The sequence below is a fragment of the Marmota monax genome, unplaced genomic scaffold (genome assembly GCF_021218885.2).
Source record: "Marmota monax isolate L192 unplaced genomic scaffold, Marmota_monax_Labrador192_F-V1.1 WCK01_AAM20220418_F8-fsc00191, whole genome shotgun sequence".
In the NCBI taxonomy this organism is placed as follows: domain Eukaryota; kingdom Metazoa; phylum Chordata; class Mammalia; order Rodentia; family Sciuridae; genus Marmota; species Marmota monax.
In genome coordinates, this window is record NW_026693537.1 from 1,228,365 (window position 1) to 1,255,829 (window position 27,465).

Here is a 27,465-nt window from a genome sequence, read left to right on the forward strand (position 1 = left end):
AGGCTTTGTTAAGGTAGCCCCTATCCAGGGCCTTGTCAAAGAAGGTAACTCTTTTTTAAATCGTTAACACCACAACAATCCATATACAAAAATCCATTTAATGATAATTTGTGTAAGTAGATTTATAGAGACAGAAAAGAGTTCCACTTTTTCTTTGCCAAGCAATCAAGCAAAACACAGGACCAATACAATTAGTAGGCAGAAGTGGGTGGCAATGGCTGTTCTCTAAGTAAGACATGATCGCCATCTGGAGGATCCATTTGAAACTACCGTGCAGTGACCAAAACCTACAAAATATTTTCAAGAGTTAAAACTTATGTGGGCAACAGAGACAGAAATAAACCATTCTAATTTCATGGCTATGAATGCCTATTATTTCAAGCTTCTAGTAAATGAATCTTGCAAATATCGTTATTAAGATACTTTCAGCCAAAACTGGAAATAAAACCCTGATATCTTCAGAGCATTAAACTTAGCTCATCAGTAAATACAGGTCAGGAAGAAACTAGACAGGAGGGTAAAAGGCAAATGTATCTACAGTTTGCTGTGTTCTGCTGCCCTAAATAGGACCTCATACAAATCCATAGGAATTTTTATTCACCAAAAGATGCAAAATACTGATAGTTTAGTTCCATCAGGAACATCTGCATTTAAGAATTTTTTTTTTTTAGTTGTAGATGGATATATTACCTTTATTTTATTTATTTTTATGTGGTGCTGAGGATTGAACCCAATGCCTCATACATGCTGCTCTCTACCACTGAGCCACAACTGCAGTTCCAACATTTGTATTTTAGTAGATTCAAAGTCTTAATTAAAAGTGAGAGAGGAAAAGATAAACAGAATTTTTAGTACTTGTCAACTGTTGGAGCAGTGATGGAGTAAGATAACCATCTCCTTTATAAAATTCTTAATTATCCTTTAAAACTAGGACTTACTGATAAATAAATAAATATTTATTCATTTACTTATTGGGTGCTGGGGATTGAACTTGAGAGTACTCGACCACTGAGCCACATCCCCAGCCCTATTTTGTATTTTATTTAGGGACAGGGTCTCATTGAGTTCCTTAGTGCCTGCTTTTGCTGAGGCTGGCTTTGAACATGTAATCATCCTATCTCAGCCTCCTGAGCCATTGGGATTACAGGCATGTACCACCGTGCCTAGCTGATAAACTTATTTTAATGATAATATTTCAAAAGGGGCCAGACTCAGTGGCACATGCCTATAATCCCAGGAACTGGTGGCTGAGGCAGGAGGAATGCAAATTCGAGGGCAGCCTCAGCAATTTAGCGAGACCCTCTCCAACCTAACAAGACCCTCTCAAAATAAACAAAAAGGGCTACATACTTAGTGGTTGTGTGCCTCTGGATTCAACCCCCAATACCACACTACCACACACATACACACTCAGAGGCATATTAGCCTCTTTCAGAAGTTTGAGTAGTTAGCTGGGCTTGGTGCTCACCTGTAATCCTGGTGGCTCAAGAGGCTGATGCAGGAGGATCCCAAGTTCAAAGCCAGCCTCAGTAACTTAGCAAGGTCCTAGGCAACTTAGCAAGGTCCTAGGCAACTTAGCAAGACCCTGTCTACAAACAAAAACTAAAAAGGGTAGGGATGAGGCTCAGTGGTTAAATACCCCTGGTACCAAAAAAAACCCAAAGTTTTGAGTAGTTAGAAACATCTGTACTTCCTGTGTTTATATACTTCTAATGAGATACTAGTATTTTGAGAGCATATCATAGCTGGGCATGGTGGTGCATACCTGTAATCCCAGCCACTCAGGAGGCTAAGGCAGGAGAATTACAAGTTCAAGGCCAGCATTGCAGTGTCTCACAAAAAGGTGGGGTGGGGGGAGTTGGTGATGTAGTTTAATGATAAAGTACCCCTGGGTTCCATCCCCAGTACTGCCAAAACAAAAAAGGAGAGAGATTATATTATAGTCCCCTATCTCAATGATTCTCAAATATCACTTGTAAAATAAACAGTTTCTTTTTTCTTTTTAAAAATTTTCCAATCACTTGAGGGTCAATCTTCTGCAAATTAAAACTTGTATGGCAATATCTTAGTTTCATGCTTCTTTCTATACTTATGTTGCCATAGGCAAATCATAACAAGGTGCAGATTGGCATTGGTCTGAGGTACATTTGAAGATAACTTCTCTACTTTCTGTTTCCACTTTAAAAAAATATATATCTGGATGATTTAATCTAAATATCTCCACCAATACCACCATAGTTACGTTCAAAAGTTTGATTAACACCTTTCTCCCTTATTTTTCTTCCATTTTTGAAACACTATAGTCTTTGAATCTTTAATAATGAAAATTTCACTTTCAAGTTCCCAGTTTAAATTGACCTTCTACTTGAAATGTTTGCACAATTCCTCCTTCCCTATTTTCAGTTCAACCTCATTCAGTTTTGCTAACTTTATTTGCTGTGAATTTGACCTCGACAAACAGAAGCTTGTACAAGACATTTAGGTAGCATAAAAGTTGAGATACTTGAGGATGAACAAGAAATTCACTTAGCAAAACTATGTAGCTAACAAGACACATGCTTAAAAAAAAAAAAAAAAGACACATGCTTTCTTGATTTAAAGATTACAGGAAAGCTTGAGTTGGATTTTTTTTTTTTTTTTTTTGGCCAAAACAGAGATTCAAAGTCTTTTTATTGATAAATAGTTCTAGCTTTCTTAGGTTTACAATGATTTTTTTTTCTGATCCCAATAACCCAAGATAGGAAATCCCACACGTGCATATATTAAATAAAGTGTTCATACATTTCCATTTATAAGGCACAAAACTCACAAATCTTTCAGAAAAAGGAATAAAAAGTACTCTTTGTTTCTGAAGACAAGAAAATAATCTTAGAGGAGGTTCATCAAACTGTAATTAAAACAAACCACTTCCTTTTTTAGTAAACAAGGGACTTTATACTGATAGGAAATGTAGCCAATGAAGAGAAGGCTTCTCAGCCCTTCCTTTGATGCAGCCTCCTTCACTGGATTAGTGCAGAAGCCAGTCCTCAGAGAGGGCTGCATGGCCAGAACAATAATTGCAAGCACCACCTGTCTCACAGAAGCTGCTGGGCAGCAATGTTCCAAGCAGAGCATTTTGGTTATAGGTGCCTGATTCCCTTGCTCTTACCCAAGGACCCTTTAGGGACCAACCACAGTGAACACATGTACTGGGACTTGATTATTTTAAGGTTCTGCCTGCTTGAGGCCCCTGAATTGAGGTGGTTATGTTGGTCCTTCATGAGGCAGAATCTATGTAGAAGGCTGGACTTCAAGTTTCTCTTGAAATAATCAGACCCCCAGAGGAAACTTAGGACCATTTCACCCTACAAAGGGTTCCCCACCCCCACCCCCCAAAAGAGCCATTTTTGTCAATATGTTTTTTAGAATCTTAGAGCAACCCCCAGATCTTCTGGTTTGTAAGGCAGCCCTAATAGCTCTGGTAATCCTACAGTTCACAGGTATAAAAGAAGGGTCCCATAACACCAAACAAGCAAGTTTGTTGCTTGTTGGCTGGGCCTCCTGGAGGCTCTTGGCACTGTACTTTCTAGTACCATTTACATCAGTATTATACAAGAATGAACTTCCTGCATGTCACATGGCTTCAAGCATTTCCTGGAAGTATGACTGCTTCATAGTTACCATGCAAAGATGGGACAGGAGTGAACAGCACTTCAGACAAAAAAAAAAAAAAAAACAACAACAACAACAAAAAAAAAACAGCCAGGCAGACAACTGTCCTGAGAAAGGGTCAGTGGTAGAGTGGATGAGAGAGTAGGGATCAGAAATCAGATGAACTGAGTAATTCATTATTTCTAACAGTTTCACTGAATCATCTTGAAGATTCTGACTTTTCCTCTAGATAATTTGAAATCCAAATAAGACAAGGTCTTTAGGTCAATTTATTCAATTACCAAAGACCAGCATAGTAGGATGGTTATTCCAATAAGGTGAGGACAAACCTACTTACTTTCCAGTACTATTTTATTATCCACTCTGGAAGCTTGCCTCTGGAAGCTATAGTCAGAATCTGCTAAATTTTCAGGCATGAAGATAGTTCTCAGTTCAGTGTTTCATCAATCTTACCAAGATCCCTTTCCTTCTAAGGCTATGACCCAGAAGGAAAAGGAATATTCCTTTACTTAACAACAAAACTCTTGAATCCTTTGGCTTTTAAATGCTGTAGCCATAGCATATCCTTGGAAATACATATTAATTTGAAAATCAACCCCTAAAAATAACAAGTCAACTTCCATTGTTGTATCAAGTTTTCCCCAAATCACAAGGGCCACGTTCACATCTACATCCTATTCCACCCAAAAGCCTCATGAATCTTTCTTTGTCAGTCTGGCCTTGACTTTGTGTCTCAGAAGGGCTGCGGTGGCAGCACTACAGGCGGCCAAGAAAAAGAAAGAAAGGCAGGCCATGTAGACAGACAAAGGACCATGGCGCTGTTGGAAGATCTCATGTCGCCCCTGGTAGTCCAAAAGGATGGCTTCCAGTTGTGAGAGCGTGCAGATAGACAGAAAGGCATGGAAGATTTGATGCCCATGGCCCACGATGTCACAGGAACCCGGGAAATACTTCTCAGGTACCGGGCAGGAGAAGAAGTAGGCGCTGACCAGGAAGAAAAAGATCTGGAGGGTGTGGTACCAGGCTGCCTGCTCCTGGCAGCCAGCCAGGTGGCAGAGTGCCACCCGGTGTGCCACAGGACTGATGTCTAGGATGAAGGCCAGCCCTGCCGGTACCACTTGACAGATCTTCCTCATAACTGGGTAAGGCCTTCGGTAACGATACTTTGCGTAGCAACAGCCAGTACACGATAACCAGCCGCAGAAGGCAGCTGCGGGCAAGAAGAAAAGCCAGAACCGCTCGTACCAGGCCTGGTCGGAGCTGTAGAAGAAGTGGGCCAAGGCACTGCCATATTGGTAAACACTGACGCCAACGTAGTCCACGAAGTAGAAGGTGTAGTGGGACAGCTCGGACTTGGACTGCAGCAGGTGGGCCAGAAGGCTGCACGTGAGGTACGTGATGGAGGACAGGATAAACAGGAGCAGGGGCAGGGAGTGAGGAGAGGCCCACGGCAAGGCCTCGGCCTCCGCAAAGGCCCAGAATCGCAAAAGTACGGCCAGGGCCGCCAGCAGGTGGGTCCAGACATTGACGACTTCGTTGTGTTTCTGAAAGAGGCTGAAGAAGTAGTAACGCCATTCGTGCCCCGTGGGGCGGTAGCCCGTGCGGATGTACGGCTCCCGGAAGAGCTGGGGCACATCCGTTTCCGGGACGGTGCAGGGCATCTTGGGAAGTCCATCCTCCAAGATCTTGGGCAGGCGGCGCAGGTGCTGGCCGCTCACGGACAGGGTGCTCAGGCGCTCCAGGATGGCTGTCGTCATGGCGGTGGCGTCGTGGGGGCCGGGGCAGCCTGAGGAAGAGAGGGAAACCGCGATGAGACACGCGGCAGACAGCGAGGAACTGTGACCAGTCTTAATGGACTTGGCTTCCTAGGGCAGGAGGGGAAACCGGGAACTGCAGCTGGCTTCTCTGGACCTCGTTTTCCTCATCGGTAGAAGGATGGAGTTGGAACAAGGTCCCTTTACTGTCCAGTGTTCTGATTCTGTATCTGCTGCATGCTACAGGGTGAGGCAGAGCCACGCCTTGTCAAACGGGTCTCTTTGCCACCTTAACATTATTTAATAATAAACAAGATTTAATGGTACGTCAGATTACTTTTAAAGACTAGAGTTCCTTAATGTAATTAAAATGTAATTAGGCTTGAACTACTATAAATATGTTGAAACATAGAACAACAAATATAAGCACGATAAAGAGCTGGGCGTGGGGGTACCGCCTGTAATCCCAGCGGCTAAGGAGGATGAGGAAGGAGGATCACAAGTTTGAGATCAGCCTCAGCAACTTAGGGAGGCCCTGGGGAATTTAGCGAAACCCTGTCTCAATAAATAAATAAATAAATAAAAGTGGGCGGGGAGCTGGGGATGTTGCCCAGTGGTTGAGCTCACCTGGGTTCAATCCCTGGTGATAGATAGATAGATAGATGGATAGATAGATAAAAATAAAGGCTAATAAATGCTCCATTTCTTTGGCACCCACCTAATCTTAAATTACCCACTAATTTCACTGGTAACTTGAAAATCTGAGGTAAGCAATTGTATTAACTTCAAACTAAAGAAAAGCAAATTAGGTTGGGAAAAAAGCAAATTAGGTTGGGAAAAACCAATGCACATTCTGAGATATTTTAATAGTTAAAATTAAAACATGGCTTAACATAAAGTCTTAACATAAAGTCTTAATTGCAAATATTGTTCTATTTAATTTACTATTATTATTTTCAGTACTGAGGATTGAACCCAGGGGTACTCTAGCCCTGAGCTATGTCTTCAGCCCTTTTTATTTTTCATTTTGAGACAAAGTATCACTGAGTTGCCCAGGCTGGCCTCAGATTTGTAATCCTCTTGCCTCAGCATCCCAAATTATTGGGATTACGGGCCTATGCCACTGTGCCCATCAGGATTGTTCTTTTCAAAAAAGGAGAAAAGCTCTGGAAATGGGGTAGTGGGATTTGTCTATCTTGGATAACTAAATTTGTACTTGCAGGCTTCAGAAATGCTTAACTTATTCTTGGAATGTCTATGTGACAGATTTAATCTGATGAGCACAGCAACTATTTTGTAAAATATTTCATAAAATTTATGCAAAATTCAATGTGAAGTTACTGGGTAAAGAAGCATACAGTTAACTGTACTTTATAATTCCTAAGCTTGTTTCCTCAATAAAAGTTATATAGTGGGCTGGAGTAATAGCTCAGTGATAGAGTGCTTGCCTAGTACATGTGAGGCACTGGAGTCAATCCTTATTAGCACCATATAAAAATGAATAAATGAAAGTATTGTTTCCATCTACAACTAAAAAAATATTTTTAAAAAGTTACATAACAATTTATATAAATGGACCCCTACCTTCAAAGATCTTCAACAGGAAAAAATACAGCAAGTACTATAATTTTAGTGAAAAAAAATGTAATATTCCCACTTATTTACATAGAAGGAGAAAAAAATCTAATCAGATAAAAAATGTAGGGCATGATAAATAAAATGTGGCCAGACGTGGTACTACATGCCTATAATCCCAGCAACTTGGGAGGCTAAGGCAGGAGGATCACAAGTTTGAGGGCAGCCTCAGCAAATTAGTGAGACTCTGTCTCAAAAGAAAAAATAAAAGAGGCTGGTGATGTGACTCAGTGTTATAGCCCCCCCCCCCCCAAGTTCACTTCTTAGCACAATCAGTCAATCAATAAAACGTGAAAGAAGTTCAGACCTGGAGTTGAATCTTGATTTTTGCCACTGAGTGATTTTGGGCAAGTTACAGAACTTTTCTCAGCCTTTGTCTTTATATGCAAAGTATTCTTCATAATTTTACATATTGTATGGGGCAGTTGTGATGGTTAAATGAGGGAGTCTAAAAAATGAATTGTTTTGCCTGGCCCAAGACAGGTGCTTAGTAAATGTTAAATACTTTTGCTATTTTTATTAATATGAACTGGGCTCTATGCTAGATACTAGGAATGCTAAGACCAATAAGATAGGTTCCCTACTTTCATGAAGGTCAGAGTCTACTTGGGAGATAGACAAGAAGTGGGACCTTATAGAAAAGTGTAGTTAAGCATTCTACTAGAGAAAAGCCCCAATTCACAGACTAGAAGGCGTGATTGGGGGACAGGTCTCTCCAAGTTACCCTTGAACTGAGTCTTAAAGGAAAAGTCAGAATTTCTGAAAGGATATAAAGAAGGAGATTTCCAAACAAAGAACAAGATTAAAAACTTTTGCCAAGATATGGGCTGGAAAGCCTGGAGATTCTCATGAGACTCTACCAGTGTAGTTCACTATAAGTCACTGGCATCAGAGAGATCTGAGCTCTAATTTTGACCCCACTGTCAACAAGTCACATTACTATCTTAAGCTGTCCGTCATCTGTGAAGTAGAGTTAATGACAGAGAAGCTGCCCTACAAGGTTGATGCAAGGGCTATATGATATGATGCCTGTTAAGTGTTATCAAAATGTTTGGTTCCAAAGTGACACACAAAAAAAAATATTATAACCATCACTAGTGTGTAGCACAGGAATGGCTCATGAGTAGATGGTCTAATGTCTCCTTCATCTTTGTATTTTGTTTTTAGCTCCAATAACCCTATATTAAGACATTTTCTAAGTCAGCACCCACTAGACAGTGGTCTCCTACTGGAATTAGGTTATGATAAAAATCTCAACATAGGGCATAGTTCATAATGTCAAGGGGAAAGTACTAAGGATTACAGAGTCAACCAGGAAGCGAACCAGAATATGTGGCCAGATATGGTACTACATGCCTATAATCCCAGCAGTTTGGGAGGCTAAGGCAGGAGGATCAGAGAGGGAATATGGAAGTGAAAAAGAATGTTCATTGGAATACCTTAATTCAGGCTGGCTGTGGTGGTGCACATATGTAATCCCAGGGATTTGAGAAGCTGAGGTGAGAGGTTCAAGGCCAGCCTGGGCAACTTAGTGAGACCCTGTTTCAAAATAAAAGATAAAAAGGGCTGGGGATATAGCCCAGTTGTAGAATGCTCTTGGGTTCAATCCCAGTGCCTTCTCCCACAAACCCAAAAATAAATCTAAAAACACCTTGATTCTTTTAAAAATAAGAAGGAAAAGCTTAAAAGTACTTCTACAACTGACCTCAGAGGGAAGAACTGCAGGAATGGGACATGGGATAACTTTTCAAGTTGTTCTTTTGCTGTTAGCCAACATATTATCTGGGGGAGTTGGGCTTGTTGGATCTCTGTTCTTTTTTTTTAATATTTTTATTTTTTAGTTTTCGGTGGACACAACATTTTTGTTTGTATGTGGTGCTGAGGATCGAACCCGGGCCGCACGCATGCCAGGCAAGCGCGCTACTGCTTGAGCCACATCCCCAGCCTGGATCTCTGTTCTTTAGACACAAGCTTCTATTATCTCTTGTGAAGCAGAAAACAAAATCAGATGAAAATATCAGTCTGATTTTATGATTGATAGACAAAAAAAAATTGGGCATATGAAAATATCAGTCTGATTTTATGATTGGTATGATTCCTTTATAAGAAGGAATCTCTAAAGATATTTTCCAGTAGGCTCCATCTGGATGTCATCTGATATTAAGGATTTTACATTATCTTTGGATACCCAGACCAATCTGCAACAATTCTGCATCTCAAATAATACATAACCATCCAGTTCCTTCTTATCTTTATATCCTTAAGGTGTCTAGCCAGGGGCAGTGGTGCTCTAATCCCAGCTATTTAGGAGACTGAGGAAGTTCAAAGCTAGGCTGAGTGATTTAGTGAAACCCTGTCTCAAAAAATAAAGCGGGCTGGGAATATAATTCACTGGTAGAAGAAAGCTCCTAAGTTCAATTCCCATTACTGCAATAAATAACTAAAGTAAATAAAACAATGTCTATTAAATAGTAGGTTTTTACAAACCTGATGATTCAACTGAATTTTTTGTTTGTTTGTTTGCAGTATGTGCAGGTGTGCTACATCCCTAGTCCTTTTTATTTTGAAACATTGCCTCACTAAAATGCCAAGCCTGGCCTCAAACTTGGTGATTCTCCTGCCTCAGCTTTCCAAGTAGCTTGGATTTCAGGTGTGTTTCACCACATCTGGCTCAACAGAATTTATAAAGTTTCAGTTTTTGATTATTTAATGGGTGGAATGGAGCATAAGTCAATTGTAGCAACTAACTGGTCCCATCTATTCTGAGAGAGGAAGGACAGAATGTGATGCTGCTGTATTGTTAAACTCCAGAAGACCAGGCCTGTTTAACTGTGACCATGGCAGTCCTTTAGTTCTCACATTACTAGCCTCCCTTGTGACTTTATGTTGATTAGTCTTGTGACTTTATGTTGGTAAGTCTTTTTTCAGAAATTTATTTCTACTTCACTTTTCATGGAAAATAAATTGAGAGGTCTATACTAAGAAGCAGAGAGATGTAAGACCAAAAGGATATTAACTTTAGTTCAAAGGAAAAGGAACACCGAAGAAAAAGTTGGCAGAACCAATTGCGAATGAGATCTTTAAAATGCACACCAGTCTTTGAGTTTCCATAGGTATTAATGCCTCTGGATTAATACTCCTCTGGATTAATACAGGCCCTGGATTGTGTAAACCTGATACTCACAGAGGGACCAGGTAGTCCAGGGACACAACCACCATGGCCTTCAACTCAGAATATAATTCCTTATCTCATTCAGCAATGAGGGGGGTTACAAAGAAGTAAGTACTCTTACCTGTGGGTAGAAAGGATTTAAATTTCCCTTGGGATGTGCAAGGTCATGAAAAATTCTAAACATTTTTGCAGTACTGGGGATTGAACTCAAGGTGCTCTACCACTGATCTATATCCCCCGCCCATTTTATTTTGAGAACAGGGTTGCCCAGTCTGGCCTCAAACTTACAATCTCCTTCAGTAGAAGGGAGAATGTGGCCATCTAGAGAGCAAGAAGCTTTAGGAGTAAAGGAAGGGATATATATTCTTTTTTTTACCCCCTTAGCAACTACCTCTTCCTCTGACATGAAATTCTCCTTTTGTCTGAGAACAACCAATACAACCACAGTAATGGAAATGGTTATAAATCTTGTGTCATCATAAACTACAGACCACTGTCTAGTGGGTTCTTGCTTTCAGCACCCCCTGTCCTTAGATAGACCTCACTTTCACCAAGCCAGAGTGGGCAGCACTTCCAGAAAGAAGCTTCAAAAGACCAGCTGTAAAGTTTGAGCTTATTTTGGAGGAAACACATGTCAGCATCATAGTGTTGTTCAGGCACACACCTTCATGCCTTCCTAGGTGGCTTCTCTGAGTGAGGATTCCCTCATTCCTGGCCTCTGTCCCATGTAATCCTACCTAAGCTGCTGTGGTTATCAGCTGACCAAGAGGCAACCTCAGAACCATCTACCTTGCACAGGATTCACTCCAACTCCTGGACATCTGAAATTCAAATCTTCATTAAGAATCCTCCTGAACTAGCCAGGCATGGTGGCACACTACTGTAATCCCAGCAGCTTGGGAGGCTGAAACAGAAGTATTTCAGGTTTGAAGCCAGCCTCAGCAGCTTAGCAAGGCCCTAAGCAACTTGGTGAGACCCTGTCTCAAAATAAAAAAAATAAAAATAGGTTGGGGATGTGGCTCAGTGATTAAACAACCCTGGGTTTAATTCTTGGAACCAAAAAAAAAAAAAAAATCCTGAATCCAACTACTTGGAAGGCTGAAGCAGGAGGGATCACAAGTTTGAGGACAGCCTGGGAAATTTAATGAGACCCTGTCCTAAAATAAAAAGTATAAAGGGCCTGGGATGTAGTTCAGTGGTAGAGTTCCTCTGGTTTCAATCCCTAATACCACAAAAAGAAAAGAAAAGAAAAAAAAAAGAATCCTCATGACCTGGACAAGTCAAAAGGCAAACATCATTTTGATCAACCAGAAAGCTTTTTCAGAGTAAGGATTATCTGTTCAACACTATTCCAGGCTACAGAGACCACAGAAAAAGATGACTTCTTATTTGAAGAAGCTTATAAGAAGAGTCAGACTTCATGAATCAATAGCTAAAAACACCAAATGGCACATAATCAAGTGTAAATGAGATAGGAATTTAGGGATACAGAAAAAGATACACTGAGTCTCAAAAGAGAAAGGCCTGTGAGCCACCGAATATGCCCATGAATCTTGAAATGCAAAATAAGCAATTCCTGAGCAACCTACCATATCTTTGGCCCATGTTCTTGCCTGAAAAAAGTAACATCATTTGAGAGAAATACACAAGTGCAGGAAAACTGGCATGAAATTGCATACCTCTGCCCTTCACCTCTTAGCTACTTTCCCTCTATGTATAGTAACACCCCAGACCAAGGGGTTGCTGTCTCCCTCTGGAGATGGCCTGCATCCTCTCTTGGATGTGTATTCCATGCTTTACCCCACATTCTCCTTGAATGTGTATCTGCTTTCCTAAATATATCTGTCTGTGTCACTGGCTCGTGCTGAAATGCTTTTCTGTCATGTACCAAGGACCCCATTTATTCTGAGACAAGGTCCCCCTCTCCAGGAACTCCTCCAGTGACACAAAGTAAAATTATACAGGTCTGTATAGAGCAGAACTGGAGCACATGCAGGCAGCCATGGGCAAAATGGACTTGTGATAGGTCTGGATAGATGGACAGAACTTAGACAAGGATGAGGCATCCCAAGAAAGGAGCAAAATACAAGCATAAGAATGCTGTCGCTTCTTGTTGGTCTGTGAGTAAAGGGGTGCTGGGGAGTAATAAGGGAGTGGGGTAAGGGCAGTGGCATTAGTGAAAGCTTAGGTTTGATGAAACCTTTGAAAAGGTTTGAAACAAGCTTTTAGCTTGTTTGAGTGATTATCTCTCCTGAGCTCTGCAGAACTCCCATTGCTAACTAGTTCCTCCTCTCTTGGGTTAAGTGACACTACCTCTCTGCCTTGCCTCTATTCTCTTATCCCACCATCCCTGACAGCTGTGTTCCCAAAGATCCATCCTTCTTAGTGTCTGTACTATGCCTTTCACTCAAGTACTTTTCCCAGGCCCTTAGCTTCAGTTGGAACCTGTACCAGCTGATTCCCAAATATGCCTCCAGCCAGATCTTTCCTGAGGGTTGGATTCAAATATCTAACCATTCTCGAGGTATATAACTGAATGTCCACAGGTACTTCAAACTCACCATCAAATATGTCCATCAGTTCAGGACTGATCCTGCCCCTACTTCTAACAAACATCTAGAGCTGCTGATCTTATCTCAGCATTTCTGGAATCCATTTGCTTTTTCCATTTCTACTGTTTTCCCTTAATTCACTCAAAATTAATTTAAGTTGCTGATAACAACAAATTACCATAAATGCCCTTTCTTCCTTGCATAATGGCTTCTCCCCCACACACAACCATACCCTCACTTCATTCTTTCCCTTCATTTTAAGCCACTTCAGGGTGATAGGATAAAAAATGGAAATATGATCATAACTTCCTCCTCAAAACTTAATAACTCACCATTGTATGTTTGCAATACAAATACTAAGCCCTTGCCATGCAAACAGCCCTTTTCTCTGTGACCTCTCTATTCCAGTCTCCTCTTCAAGTCCACTTCCGCATGCAATTTCTATGGCCTAAGGCCTGGATCATTACACTGGGAATTCTTCCAAAGTGTTCTCACTCTCTGTCTCCTAAGCACCCAAACCAGTACCCCCTAGACTCGCAACCCCAGCCCATCTTCAACACTCTGCCCAGGATTCAGCTCTATTGGGAAGCATTTCCTAGACTAGATTGGATCTATTCCCAGCTCCCATAGGACTAGGCTTTGCCTCCCTCTACTTGCTTTTGTCCTGGAGCCATGATCATTCATATACTCCACTCCTCCATTAGCCACCAGGTTACCATGTTTAAAATAGCATCTGGCATATAGAAGACACTTCATAATTATTTACTGAATAAAGGTTGAAGAAAAAACAAATTATGGATTGGTAGAAAGTCTGGCTGTTAATATTTGCTCTACTCAGCTGTTGGCTATGCCTAAAACATTCAATTAGTCTGTGTCTTTATCCTCTTTAAAAAGGGTGGGTGAGTCAGGTGTGGTGGCACACACCTCTAATCCCAGAGATTTAGGTGACTGAAGCAGGAGAATTACAAGATTGAGGCCAGCCTGGGCAATTTAGTGAGACTCTGTCTCAAAGTAAAATCATTTTTTAAAAGGTGGAGATATAGCTTAATGGCAGATTGTCCCTGGGTTCAATCCCCAGTGCCACACGCAAGCACACACACACATACACACACACACACAAAGTCGAACATGTCTTTTTTCTCATCATTCTTTAAACAAAACAGTATATTATTTACATAGCATTTACAATGTATTAAAGTACACAGGAGGATGTGCATAGGTTATGTAAATACTATGTCATTTTATATAAGGGGCCAGGGCATCCTCAGATCCTGGTATATCCCTGGGCAGTGGGGGCATAGAACTGATCTCCCACAGATACTGAGGGCCAACTATATATATTTTCTGCCTTATAATTGATTTTAATGCAATTTTTGAAAATTAAACAGGAATGTAGGGCTGGGTTATAGCTCAGTGGTAAAGCACTTGCCTAGCACGTGTGAGTCACTAGGTTCAATCCTCAGCACCACATAAAAATAAATAAATAAAATAAGGTATTGTGTCCATCTACAATTAAAAATATTTTTTAAAAAAGAATGTAAAATTTTGTGCTTCCTCACAATCCTCACAATCCTTCTCCCCAAACTACCTTTGTGTGTGTGTGTGTGTTTGGGATAAAATTGGTGCTCATGCTAAGCATGCATTCTACCACTGAGGTATACCTTTAGCCCAAGATTTTTGAATAGGCTCAAAATGGAATTGAAATTAAAATTTCTATTTATTGAGTATGCTATGTCTTGAATTCATTTAATATTTATAAAAAGTTACAGAATCATGCCTTGGACTATGTAGGAGTTCAATCTTAAAGCTTTGCCTTAAAACTTAGAAGCCCCTTTCAAAATATTTTTTAAAGATTTAAAGATAATTTAGGAAAATCAGAGAAAAGTAAGGTAGGTGCATTATTCATGGTAATAATTTAATATTTTAGCTAAAAATTGTTCATTTAAATGTTTTTTTAAAAAGAAATCACAGGGCTGGGTTTGTGGCTTAGTGGCATAGTGCTTGCCTAGCATGAGTGAAGCATTGAATTTAATCCTTAGCGTTTCAAAAATAAATAATTTTTTTTAAAAAAGAAAATCACAGTCAAGAATGGTGGGGCACCTGTAATCTCAGCTACTCAGGAGGCTGAGGCAAGAGGATCACAAGTTTGAGGCCAGCCTTAGCAATTTATCAAGACCCTGTTGAAATTTTTTAAAAGGCCTTGGAGATATAGCCTAGTGGCAGAGCACTTGCCTAGCATGTGTGGGGTCCTGGTTTCATACAATCCTCAACACTGGAAGAAGAAAAAAAAAAAAAAACAAGAAAATGTTTTGTTTACCTAGTTTAAACTGAAAACTACCAATAATACATTTCGTTTTCAGTAACATTCAATAAAACAGTGAAATTATGTTTCTGATGACTGTTGTGACTTCCTCCTCCCTTTTTAGTAAAAAGTACATGGAGGAAAGATAGCAGGAATAAAGATCGTAGAAAGGAGACAAAAGGGAAGGAAGGAGACTGTAGCTGTAAATCTCAAAGCCCCATCATCAGACCTTCTCCCCAGACCTGTTTTTTCCTCCTGATCTGTCACTCCCAAATTTCTGAGAAATCTACAAATTTTAGTGACTATAAATTCACTTTTCTATGAAAATTGTCTTATTTCCCCCACAGTACTGAGGGTTAAACTCAGGAGTATTCTTCCACTGTAATAATACCCCCAACCCTTTTTGTTTTTTATTGGGAGACAGGGTCTGGCTAAGTTGCTGGGGCTGGCCTCAAACTTGTGATACTTCTTTCTGAGCCTCCTGAGTAGATGCGATTAGAGATATGTGCCACCATGCCTGGTGAAAATTGCCTCATTTTGGTTAAAGCTTAAATGTACTGTTAGCCTACACAGTGGATTTTCAAATTAGATAAAGCAAAGGGAGATGTATTTTAAAAATCTACAATATAGGCACATTCCAAATATTACCTAGATAAAAAAGACAATGTCAATCTTGGAAGATTAACCACCAGAAATATCTTGTGGTCCACAATCAAAGAGCTGAGTTCATCAAGCTGGCATGGTTCCCACATACCTTCCCATGCTGCCCTTCATAAAGTGTTGTTTAAAAGAAGAGCCTGAGACTCAAAAGCACTTCTCACTCTCAAGAGAGCACACACGGGAGCTGAGGTTGTGGCTCAGCGGCAGAGTGCCTGCCTAGCACATATGAAGCACTGAGTTTGATCCTCAGTACCACATAAATAAATAAAATAAAGGTGTCCATCTACAACTAAAAAGATATATTTAAAAATATTTAACAAAAAAGAACACACACACATGCTTCTCTGAGTATGTGTATCTTTACCTTTCACTTTTAATAGGGCTCTTTCCTCTTTGCTAAAACTTGATGTGTCCTTAACTTCTGCAATGTGTCATGAGTTCCAAGTAGATGTTCCCTCTGCCTCTGGAAAGATCTTCTTGAAGTCCCTTATGGTGACAATATGTTCACATGCCCTGAGGAGATAAGAGAAAAAGAAATTCAGTTTCTTCCACGATATACTCACAACCCATCACTCTCTGATCCCAAAATGCATAGGGATTTTTTCCCCACCAGTAAGCCAGCAATTTTGCTTTGGACACCAGCTGGGCATACACTAATCCAATTTAGTTCTGACAGATAGTGTCAGATCTCCCAGAGGACTTCCCTTGATTCAGATACTAGTCCTAAATCCTGGCCTCTGAAACTTCTGACCAACCAGTTTTGCGTTGGGTTTCCAATGACTATCTCTCACCTCAGGATCATTTAATTTGCTACAGAGGCTCACAGAACTCACTGAAATACTTATGTTTACTGGTTTATTATAAAGGAAAATTTAATGATATAATTTAAATGATATAAATAAATAGCAAGTTGAAGAAATACACAGGGTGAAATCTGGAGAGGTCCCCATGGAGTTAGAGTGTGCCATCTTCCCAGCACATGGATGAGTTCTTACTTACTCTCCTGTAAGCCGCCACATGCTTAGTTGTCCCAAAGCTTGGAACTTTGTCCACTTGGGTTTTTAAGGAGAGCTCATTGCCTAGGTATAAAGCATGGGACAACTATGTAGAAATGTAATTGGTCAAAAAGATAGGACCTGTGCTAATAGGCTGAGTAGGGAAACCCAGCATGGCCTGTCTGTTCACATTCATCTTGGCCTCTCTGTGTTGCATTCCTTCTCCAGTGTGTGGGAGGTAGGACTCCTTCTGCAATGGCGGTCTTATGATGTAATATCAGAGAATTCATTTTATAGAAGAAAAGGTGAGAGAAAATTAGATTCTATTTTTAATTTCTATGACCTGCCTTGGGGAAGAGAAATTCTGATTTCAATGGCCTGCCTTGGAGAGGGAAAGGAGCAAGTGAAATCAGGTTAGAGAGAAAGCCTTTGGTTTTGGGGAAACCTGCTTCTGAAGCTGAAAGTGCCTCCCCCCTGCCCACACACACATTATAACAAAGCTGCTTCAGGAACCAAAGCCAAAAGGCAAAAATCTTCAAATTTATTGTTGTAGTCATTTAGGAAATAAAGACAATGGAGGTATAAGCCAGGAACTATGGACAAAAACCAAAATAGACATTTTTCATAATATCACATGCCCATAAATAACCATTTAAGTTTCGGAGAGAAACTGTATAGATGAGCAGAATAGCGCCTGGGTGTCTTCCAATCAGCTGTGGGACAGACATAACCAGATATAACAGGTGTTCCCACTGCCCTTATTGCTCCTCACCCTACTCCACTGCTGGGCTCCCTCTCAATGAGGGCTCCAGGGTGGCATAGCCAATGTCCACATTTGAAGGTTTATCATCTCTCACAGGAACCTCTGTAGAATATAGGCCTTTCTGGTTCCTACCTGCTTATATCAACAGGCCCTGAATTGGGTTGCACTCAGCCACTGTGTTTTTTGTTCTAGTTATTCTACCATCCTCTTAGGCCTTGTTTCTGTACATGCCTGGAATGCCCACTCCTAATGACTGCTGACCAACTCTTTTTCATTCTTCTTTTCCCAGCTCAAACAGCCCCTGTAAAGCCTTCCCCTTAGGTATTTCTATGTCTTACTTCCATGGCACTCATAGTTCTCCATTATGTCACTTTCCTTGCCATATACCTACAGTGTCATGGTTTTCGTCATGTCTCTCAACCCACTAAGCTATGAGATTCTTAAGGGCTGGGAATCTTTATATTATTTAAGTAGCACACAGAAGAGATTCCAATAAATTGTAATTGAATAATTGAATGAATGAATGAAATGAGAAATTTGAGAATAATAATAGTAAACACTTATATGGTGTTTATCAATTGCCAGATAGTGTTTTAGGTACTTTGTATTACCTCATTTAAGATTCCCAACATATCACCTGGTACCAGTAATATTAGGAATAGAGGATAGAAAGATTAAGAAACTTGCCAAAAGCTACACAGTACAGGCAGATTCAGAATGTAAACCTAAGCAGTTGGCCTAGAGTATGGACTCTTAATCACTATGCCCTCAAAAAAATGCACTTTTTAAGACGAAACCTCAGCTGGGCAAGGTAGCATACACGTGTAATCCCAGCAGCTCTGGAGGCTGAGGCAAGAGGATTATAAATTCAAAGCCAGCCTCAGTAAAAGCAAGGTGCTAAGCAACTCAGTGAGACCCTGTCTCTGAATAAAATACCAAATAGGGCTGGGGATTGGTTCAGGTTGAGTGCCCCTGAGTTCAGTCTCTGGTACCTCACCACCACCAAAAAAAAAAAAAAAAAAGACTAAACCTCAGTAATTTTTGATGATATGCAATGTCAGATATACTGCTTTGCTTTATTAACGAAGATCTTTTGCAGTTTCCCTCACAAAAACAATCGTTACTATCAAAAGCCATTCATGGGCTGTGTGTGTAAGCTATGCGTATTTGAGTACATGAGGGGACTGGACTGACATTGCTGCTCTGACTGGGCTGTGGGATGTATGTGTGCTTTTTGCTCACTCTGCCTGTGATCACCACACAGCACCTGATATGGGTGTGACTTTCTAAGATGTCAGTCAAACTGCTGACCAAGACATCACCAAACAAGACTCAACCCTCCGAAACCTGACCCCTTGCCTTGTTTGGGTAGAATATTATATGAATGGCTTCTCCTCAATAAATAGGAGGGTCTCAGGCGAGCTCTCTCTCCTTTGCCTGCCTCTCTTGCCTCCTTTGTGGGAGCTGAGGTGGAGGAGCTGTCACTGAACCCCCAAAAAGATATTTTCTGCCTCTGTATGGTTATTTAGTAGCCAGCCCAATTCACCTGAAGTGACCCTGACTGATTCAGTCATGTGTGGTAGCATGTTATTGCAAAGCGTCTCAGTTCTTTGCCACTGAGTTTCTTTGAAAATCAGATTTCAGTACTCTCCAAAAGAAGAAAATGTGACTTTCACAAGATCTGAGTAGAATCTACCAGTCAATCCAAGTCAGTCCATGACCCAGATAAATGTGATCAGAAACCTGCTGGGGTTCTTTCATCTTAACATGCAGTTCGCTGGAGCTGCCTTTGCAAGATTGTAGCAGTGAGATGTTCCAATCATAAGCCTAAAGATGGAGGTCACATTGGACATCTAATGGAAAGCACACTGAAACTGGGAATAATCACTGAATTTTGTAATACATATTGCATGCTATCTAAAAGCCTCTCCCAGATTAACAAAGTAGAGAATTAAATGAAAATTCCATATTTGGGAAACTGGCATGGTTTGGTACAGAAGACATTTTAATTGAAGGCCACATAGAAATGCTCCAATGCAATGTGTTCCCCGACTTGTTATAAGGATCCTATATGAAACTACCACAACTTGGAATAGCTGATCCCCTGGAATTAGCGTGTGATGAGAAATCAGAAATTCTAACTAAATTCACTAACTATGAGACTTGAGGCAATTCATTGAACTTCTCTAAACCTTGATATCCTTGTCCATAAACAGAGGCTGTACAAGCTCTAATACTGTAAAAGTTTATAATTTTCCTGGGCTATGTTTTGCTTTGTACTGAACATCAAATAGTGTGCTCAAATCATTAGCAAATAGATTCTGTGACATCACCTCATGTCACTGTGTGCAGGACTCACACAGATGGCAAGAAGGTGGCCTGCTGGTTTTTGGCTAAAGAACAAAAGAACAGCAATTCCTATCAAAGAGGGGAGGAGAAATGCTTCCAGAATCCCCAGAAGGCCAGCTTCACACATCACTGCATAACCATAAATGGCTGAGAAGGAACAGCAGTCAAAAATGACAACATGGTGCCCATTTATAAGGAATGGAACCATGCTTTGAGAGCAGCCTTTGAGACAGAGGTAGAGTTGGAAACAACTCTCAGACACCTCCAGGATCTCCACAGTCATCCATCAAATGAGAGACTGCTAGGCCCACACTGTCTGATCTTTTTAGCCACATCTGCCAAGAATCATATCACTGCTTATAAAGTCATATTTAACAGAGTAACACTACCAGCTGAATCCTATTATTAGCAGACATAATTTAACATGGTTTAGAATTCACCAAAGGTCAATGTATACTTCCTCTTATATTGAAGAAAACTTAATACAGTACCTTGACATTCTAAAAGGAAGATTTGATTGAATAAATAATGATTAATCTATACAACAGAGTACTATGTGGTTATTAAAATAATTTATATAGTCTATTTACACTTATAGTGTGATGCACATGATACATGTGTGTTTGGCTTATTTTCACTGTATTCTCCCCTATATTTAGAATATTGACTGGCTCAAAAAATTGTTAAATAAATGAAGGAAAGACATTGTTATAAGGAAAAAGCAAATTAAAAGTATGTTTCCTATTTTTATAAACGTACAAATATGGCATAGAAAAATTATAGATGCGCATATAATCAAAACAATACTGCTGTTACTAAGTGGTGGGATCATCAGGAATTTTATTTTTCTTCTGAAATGGATATGATCATTATATAATTTTTTAACAATAGATGTTTACTTTTGTAATTGGAAAAATAAGGCTATTTTTATTCTGCCAATAGGAATATTTGACATAAATATACAAAATTGGTGAACTAGATATCACCAATATACTTCTATTCCTCAAAAACCACACCAGCATTATAAAGAGATATATACATATTTGCATTTTATTCTGTGGATTTTGATCTTGACTAGTTTGCATTCCATACTAATAAAATTGTTAGATGTGACCTGATTATATTTGCTATTATGTAAGCAAATGATCATGGGAGGTTTAAGTGGGAAAAATATACCATCTCTCTTAATGCAGCCATCATGTTCTCTTAGATTGGGAAAGCATGTATGCACAATATTGTCAAAAGATATCACACAAACCCAAATGGCCCTAGCAGCAAGTCAATCCATTACCATGTGGGTTCATGGGAAGACTGAACCAGCCTATAAAAAAGGTGAGGTATGCTGGTGTACTACAGATATTCAAGAATGTGGGTCACCTCTGAGCTCAGTGACCTTTCCACCTCTGAATCTTTTCTTCTATCTCTCTCTACAATATTCATAAAAGGAGAAAGAAAAGACAACCTTAATTTCCTGCTGTGCCCCTGGGGGAAGATGAGCACAGCATAATTACTCTGAGTGCCTTTTTCTCTTTCTCCAAATGGAATCCTCTAACTAGAATTCCTGACTATTCTCTACTGTCACTTCCTTCACCTCCCATATCTCAGCTAATCTCACTTGAGCTAGTACCATTTCTAAATTCATCCTTACAGACAGCATGTACCTCCCCAATGGAACAAAAAATAATTGTGTTTAATCCATCAGATGGGAGAATTCAGAGGAAGTAGAAACAAATTAGAATACATTGAGCTATCTAAGGCCAATCAATAGGTCAACTGGGCAAGAATAATTTTTCTTCCAAGACTTCTTGCTTGGGCAAAGGTAAACTACTGCCTGAAACTCTTCCTAATTAAAGTCTAGAGACAGGAGTCTCTCTGGATTCTACAAATGAGCGTTACTATCGTTTTCACTAGGTGAGGTTTGGCTTCAAGCCTCTCAGCTTGATCTAGTTCTATCAGGAAGCTTCCACTGATATGCAAACCTGCTAGGATCTGAGTTCAACCCAGGTGAACCCTGAAGGGAGGATATTTCCAAGACTGATTTCCACTGGCTGGGAATCAATCTTGGAAATGTCTTTTCCATAGCAGAAGAATTGGATAACAAATGAAGCTGGAGACTGGAGCACCACATAAAGATTGCTGTGTTCTCTAGCACCATTAAGGTTAATGTTAACCCTTCAGCAGCTGATACAGTACACTCCCCTGATGGTCCCCAGATGTGACACTTTTATTTGCTACAAAATCAAGCATGTCACTTCATTCTCAGTGTCTATATATCCCTGAGATATCTAATTCATCCTCAAATCACCAAGAAACCTACTTTATAGCAATTTTGATTTCTCCCTCTCCCCCCACATTACCCACCTATTCCACATGCTTTGGTAGGTAGAATCCTGATGCACACATTATCTCATTACTCTGTGTGTAAAGAACCTTGCTTCTTCTATTGATTTGCAAGCTCCTTGAGACAGTGATACTAACTTACTCATCTTTTCTTATCAGCAAACTCTCAGACTAAAGGTGTCCCAGAATTCCTCAACTGATAATACTTATTCAAAAACAAAGTGAAATAAGATTATCCTTTGCTTGATTCTCAAGATAAAAACCAATGGAATCTTAAATAACAAAAATGTGGGGTACTTATCAAAAGGAAACCACATTTGAATTGGACATTGTTTATCTCTGTGGCTCATCTTCTTGGTAGGTAGCCATAACAATACTTAAATTGCTAACTAGATATCTAATCACCAGCTTGTTTAGGGGTTTGTTACCTCCAACCATTGGTACTTTTTTGCTCAAGAATTCTTGAATCAAATGTATGAAATATGATCTGTCAAGAGCTTTGTAATGTTTTGAACAACTAATAATAAAAAAAATTTTAAAAAAGAATGCCTATGCAAAGATTCAAGAAATGGAGAAGACTGGCAGCAAAAAATAATGTAATTAACATGGAGCAGAGTTAAGAGACCTAATTTCCTATTCTTATTGCATAGAAAAAGGCAGAACAGACTGTCCTGGTTTCCTGAACAAGCCACTCACTTGATATCACCAGTGCTACTATACCCACTGTGCCTGGCAATACCTGCTTCTCTCAAATTTGGCTTAAATAGAATCTCTCCTCTGAAGTTCAGCAACAGTCTCAAGCATTATTAATAACATCCTATTAAACTCTGTCTTAGTCCACTCAGAATGCTGTAACAAAATACCAAAGACTAGATGGCTTATAAACAACAGAAATTTATTTCTCAGAGTTCTGGAGGTTGAGAAGTCTAAGATCAAGGCACTGACAGATTCTGTCTGGTGAGGACTTCCTTTTGGTCCTACATGGCTGTTTTCTATCCTCAGGGGCAAAAGGGATAAGGGAGCTCCCCAGAGTCTCCTTTACAAGGGCAGTAATCCCATTCATTGAGGGTCCTAATGACCTCCCAAAGGCCCCACCTCCTAACACCCTCACATGGGAGTTAGGATTTCAACCTATGAATTTTGGGGAGGAGAACATAAACATTCACAACCATTCTATGGTTGCCCTCTTAGCATTATGCTGTAATTGACTATAGACATTACATTAAATTCACTGAGTTGCATAAGAAAGTCCCTGAGTTGTACAAGAAAATTATTCAAATATTTTTTAAAATGTGTTTGTGGTCAGGCAAACAAATCCCAGCTATTGAGAAAGCAGAGGCAGGAGGATTGCAAATTCAAAGCCAGCTTGGGCAACTTAGGGAGACCCTGTCTCAAAATAAAAATTTTAAAAAGGGTTGGGGATGTAGCTAAGTGGTAGAGAACTTTCCTAACATATGCAAGGTTCTGAGGTCAATTCCCCAGTTAAAAAACAAAACACAACAAACAAACAAAAAAACTAGTTTGTGTTACCTGATTGGGAAAATGAGACATGAACTATTCAAAGCCTTAAACCAAATCAGCAATAATGTGTGGGTGCCTAACCCACTCCTCTGACTCCTCTGTACCAAGAGTCCAGTTGGCTAAGTCTCGGTAAAAGAAAGTCCATCAACCACGAATGAAAAGGAAGAACTACATGGAAAGAGGCAGTGCACCAAGAGCACCAGCCAGAGTCTCCTTTACCAGGATATCCTATGCAGGTTCTCCTATAGGTACTCCTGAAGGCTGCATTCCATTTCCCAGGATGTCCTTTTCCACAATTTGAAGCAGTGATTCATAAATCAGTAGTTAGTTGATCTGGTTAAAATTATCATCAGTTATTGCACAGAGGAGTTTCATTTAAAAAGTCGATTTACGCAGTTCAGATCAATAACTGAGAACTATTACACAGCTACAGCTTTCCATCTCCATTATATCATAACTATCCACTACCTGCTCATATTTTCTACAAAGGTAGTGATCACTTATAACCCAGAATTACTTTAACTCCAAGATCTCCAGTTTGAAATTCTTGTTCCCTGATTGCAGCACTCCTGATTTCCACCTGTATATTTCTTCATACCTGCTGGATACTCTCTTTCAGTTCTTCATTGCCTCTAGTCCTCTAGCCCTTCTTCTTTCCTAGTCCACTCACCTCACTCAGCCCCAGTGACATCCCGTCACAAACCTGACCCCTGCCAGCTATTTCATTTCTGCCCTAGCCAGCGCTTCTCGCCCTTTATCCCCTATCCATTTGCTGGGTCCACTTGCCTAGCCCCACCTTGATTACACCTAATCTCATTGTTTTCCTCAGGAGGTACAGTGTAGTGCTATGGGAAGTCATAACATATTATAGGACCATTATGATTTCATGCCTTTGAACTTCAACTGAGACTTCAGTATAGCCATCTGGATGTCCCCATCAGCACCTTACACATTGCATTTTAAAACCAAACTTCTACAATACTTCTTTTCGTTACTGGTAGGACCAATCTCCTAGTCACCAAGCCTTGAAATCCCTCCTCCTTCCCTTAACCCAGTTATTAAATCTCTTCTTTATTTTTAAACCCAGCATTTCTCAAACATGTTCTTTCTTTTCACTTCCCCTACAGACTTGGAACTGGTCCAGTTACACTCAACGGTGATAACCTCCTAGTTGATCTTGAATCTTCCAACCTTCAACCCTAGTTCTATCAAATTTGATTTGGCTAAGTTCAGCTCAGAAAATAACATGCCTTAAAGCCACTGGCAGCCCTCTCCCCTCTGCCAACTAAAGCTCCTATTCCTGAGCATGGCATTCAAAGCCCCTCACGAACTGTTCCTAATCTGTATCTGCAGGCATCACCATGCTTGATTTCATGTAGGACAAAGAGAAAGTGAATAGAACAGAACATGTCAGGGTACATACACTCCACATGGTAAGAAAATTCCTGGTTCCTAAAACAATATTTTTTTTTTAACAAGGGTTTTGTTAAAGTTTAAAAACCACTGATCTACACCATTTTCCTTCCTAAACATGCACTATGACTTTCTCCTTCATTTAAAATTTATGAAATATTTCAAATGTATGGAAGAATATAAAGGATAATACAACAATTTGTCAAATCTTAAATGTCATATTTACTTCATATTTTAAAATATACATGTAAATGTACATACAAGTGCATATGTATCTATCTGCCTATCTATCTCTATGTCTATAAAACAGATACAACTGAAACCTAGCATTCCTTGTCTTCCTCCTTAGAAGCAGTCACTATATACTGATTTGTGTAGTTCTCATTCTCTCTGTTTTCACATGAAATTAGAATATTATATATCTACATATAATGATGTAATAATATTATATATCCATGAACAACATTTTAACCTTTGGATAATTTAACCTTTGAGTATTTTAACTTTTATATAAGCTTTGCACCCAACAATCTGTTACCTTCTTTCTTTCACTTACTATATGTTTTGGTTTTTTTCCAGATGAATTGCTAGATGATTCTCTATTTGATTTACTTTCTCTGCTAAATATTTTCCATTGTGTGAATGTTCCACAAGGTTTTTGTCCATTCTCTTGTGACTAGGTATAGAGATTGCTTCTAGTTATTTCCTATGACAAAGCAGCAGTGTCATAGTAAATAACTTCTAGCTGCATGCTAGAAAAGGATTCCTGTTTAGGTCTTTACCCAGGTTGTTCTCTTTAACTGGAATGATTTCCTCCCTATTTCTGCCTCAGAAAATGTTATCCATCTCTGAAGTCACTTCTAATAAGCCGGTTCTTCCAAGTTTTCCAGTTCACCAAGCCAAAGCAATACCTTCCTCCTTCCATTCTCCCACAACCTTCGGTTTGTATCAATTAGATTATGCTGTCATATACAAACTTGTCCTGCAGTTGTGTGGGTCCATAGCAGGCCATAAACTTCTTATGGACAAGTACTATGCTGCATGATATTAAATTCCCTCTCCTCCCCACTTAGAGCCTGGTACAGCCTAATAGATTCTCAATGAATGTGTATTGAATCCACTGAACTTTCCTTCTTTTGTTACTAAGTACTGCTACCACTTTCTAATGAGATAGATGCTGACAATCACGTATACCTAGTAGCTACTACACTCCCATATTATATCATTTTGGCACGAGGATAAAGAAATGCTTGTCTCTCTATCATCAACACTGTATTTTAGGAGAAACTAGAGGTACAGGGAGTTTCCTGAGCTCATCTGGGGCTAAATGACTATAGGCAGCTCCCTATGCATAAAGATCAAGGAAAATATTCTTCTGTTATTGTTATCTTAGTACTTAAGATACTTTATTTATTCCAATAATTTTATAAGCATTTTGTTCAGAGCTGGGGATATACCGCAGTGGTAAAGTGTATGCTTAGCATACACAAAGCTCCAGGTTCAATTCCAGCACCAACAAAAGGAAAAAAAAAGAATTTCATATAGAACTAAAAGAAATCAAACATTGTCAAATACATTACTAAAAACTGGAATGAGAGGCAATTTTTGAGACTGGTGCTGTTTTTTCAGCAAACCAATGATTATTGCCATAGTGTAGAAAAAAATTATATAGAGCACCAGTTCCTATTTCCCCCACCTAGTCTCTGTGACCTTAGTAATTATTTTACTACTTTAGCCTGGAAAAAGTTGCAAACAACCATGTGTGTTGTGAATGGCAGCTGGTGTGACTTCAGATCCTTGATCAGGGAATACAATGATAAGATGAAGGTGCATGTCCATCCATAGATGTCAGTTCTCTTCAAGTTCAATAAGAGGAGGGGGATGGGAGACTTATTCCTAATTCCAAAGTAGAGATTTATGTTCACTCTTCTTTTTACCCCACTGAAAAAGTGGGGTTAAAAATTACATTTAGAAAAATCAGCTCAATCATTCAGTGCTACAAGCCTCTTTCAATTTTTTCAGGAGTACAAAGTATTACCTTAAATGATGGCAACTTGATACCTGTTTATACCAGCCTCATAAATTCATAATACAACAGGTCCAGGTCACAGGATTTTTATAAGTGGCTCACCATTCCATGCCATATGATCTACCAGATAGAGAGCAACTGAAATAAGTATACATTTGAGCTGCCCTCCCTAGTTGAGTTGACAGGAAGGTCAGCTGACGCTTTGAAAATCCTACTCTTATAAAGGAGTTTAAAATTCATATTGGAAATGAATGTTTTCTCAGCTCCCAAGGAACCAAGACTCCTCAGGCTAAAGAACAACATGAACATTTAGGAATAACTGAAAAATC

At 39.7% G+C, this 27,465-nt stretch overlaps 1 protein-coding gene across 5 annotated transcripts in view; it reads right to left on the bottom strand.

The window, feature by feature from the left end:
- Nucleotides 1-78: 78 nt before the first annotated feature.
- Nucleotides 79-27,465, bottom strand: part of Paqr8 (progestin and adipoQ receptor family member 8) — a 45,118-nt gene continuing 17,731 nt past the window's right edge. The window contains exons 4-6 of one of the 5 annotated variants that reach the window (XR_009228120.1): nucleotides 16,091-16,239; nucleotides 3,989-5,437; nucleotides 79-287 (exon numbers count right to left, since the gene is read on the bottom strand). Coding sequence is in view for 2 of the 5 variants with exons in the window: in XM_058583700.1 (XP_058439683.1) it covers nucleotides 4,344-5,408 (1,065 nt within the window). In the remaining 3 variants the exon portion in view is untranslated. Of the gene's footprint in view, nucleotides 5,438-8,479; nucleotides 8,580-16,090; nucleotides 16,240-27,465 lie in introns of all 5 variants that reach the window. The other 4 variants (XR_009228118.1, XM_058583700.1, XR_009228119.1 and 1 more) reach the window with 4 other exon arrangements.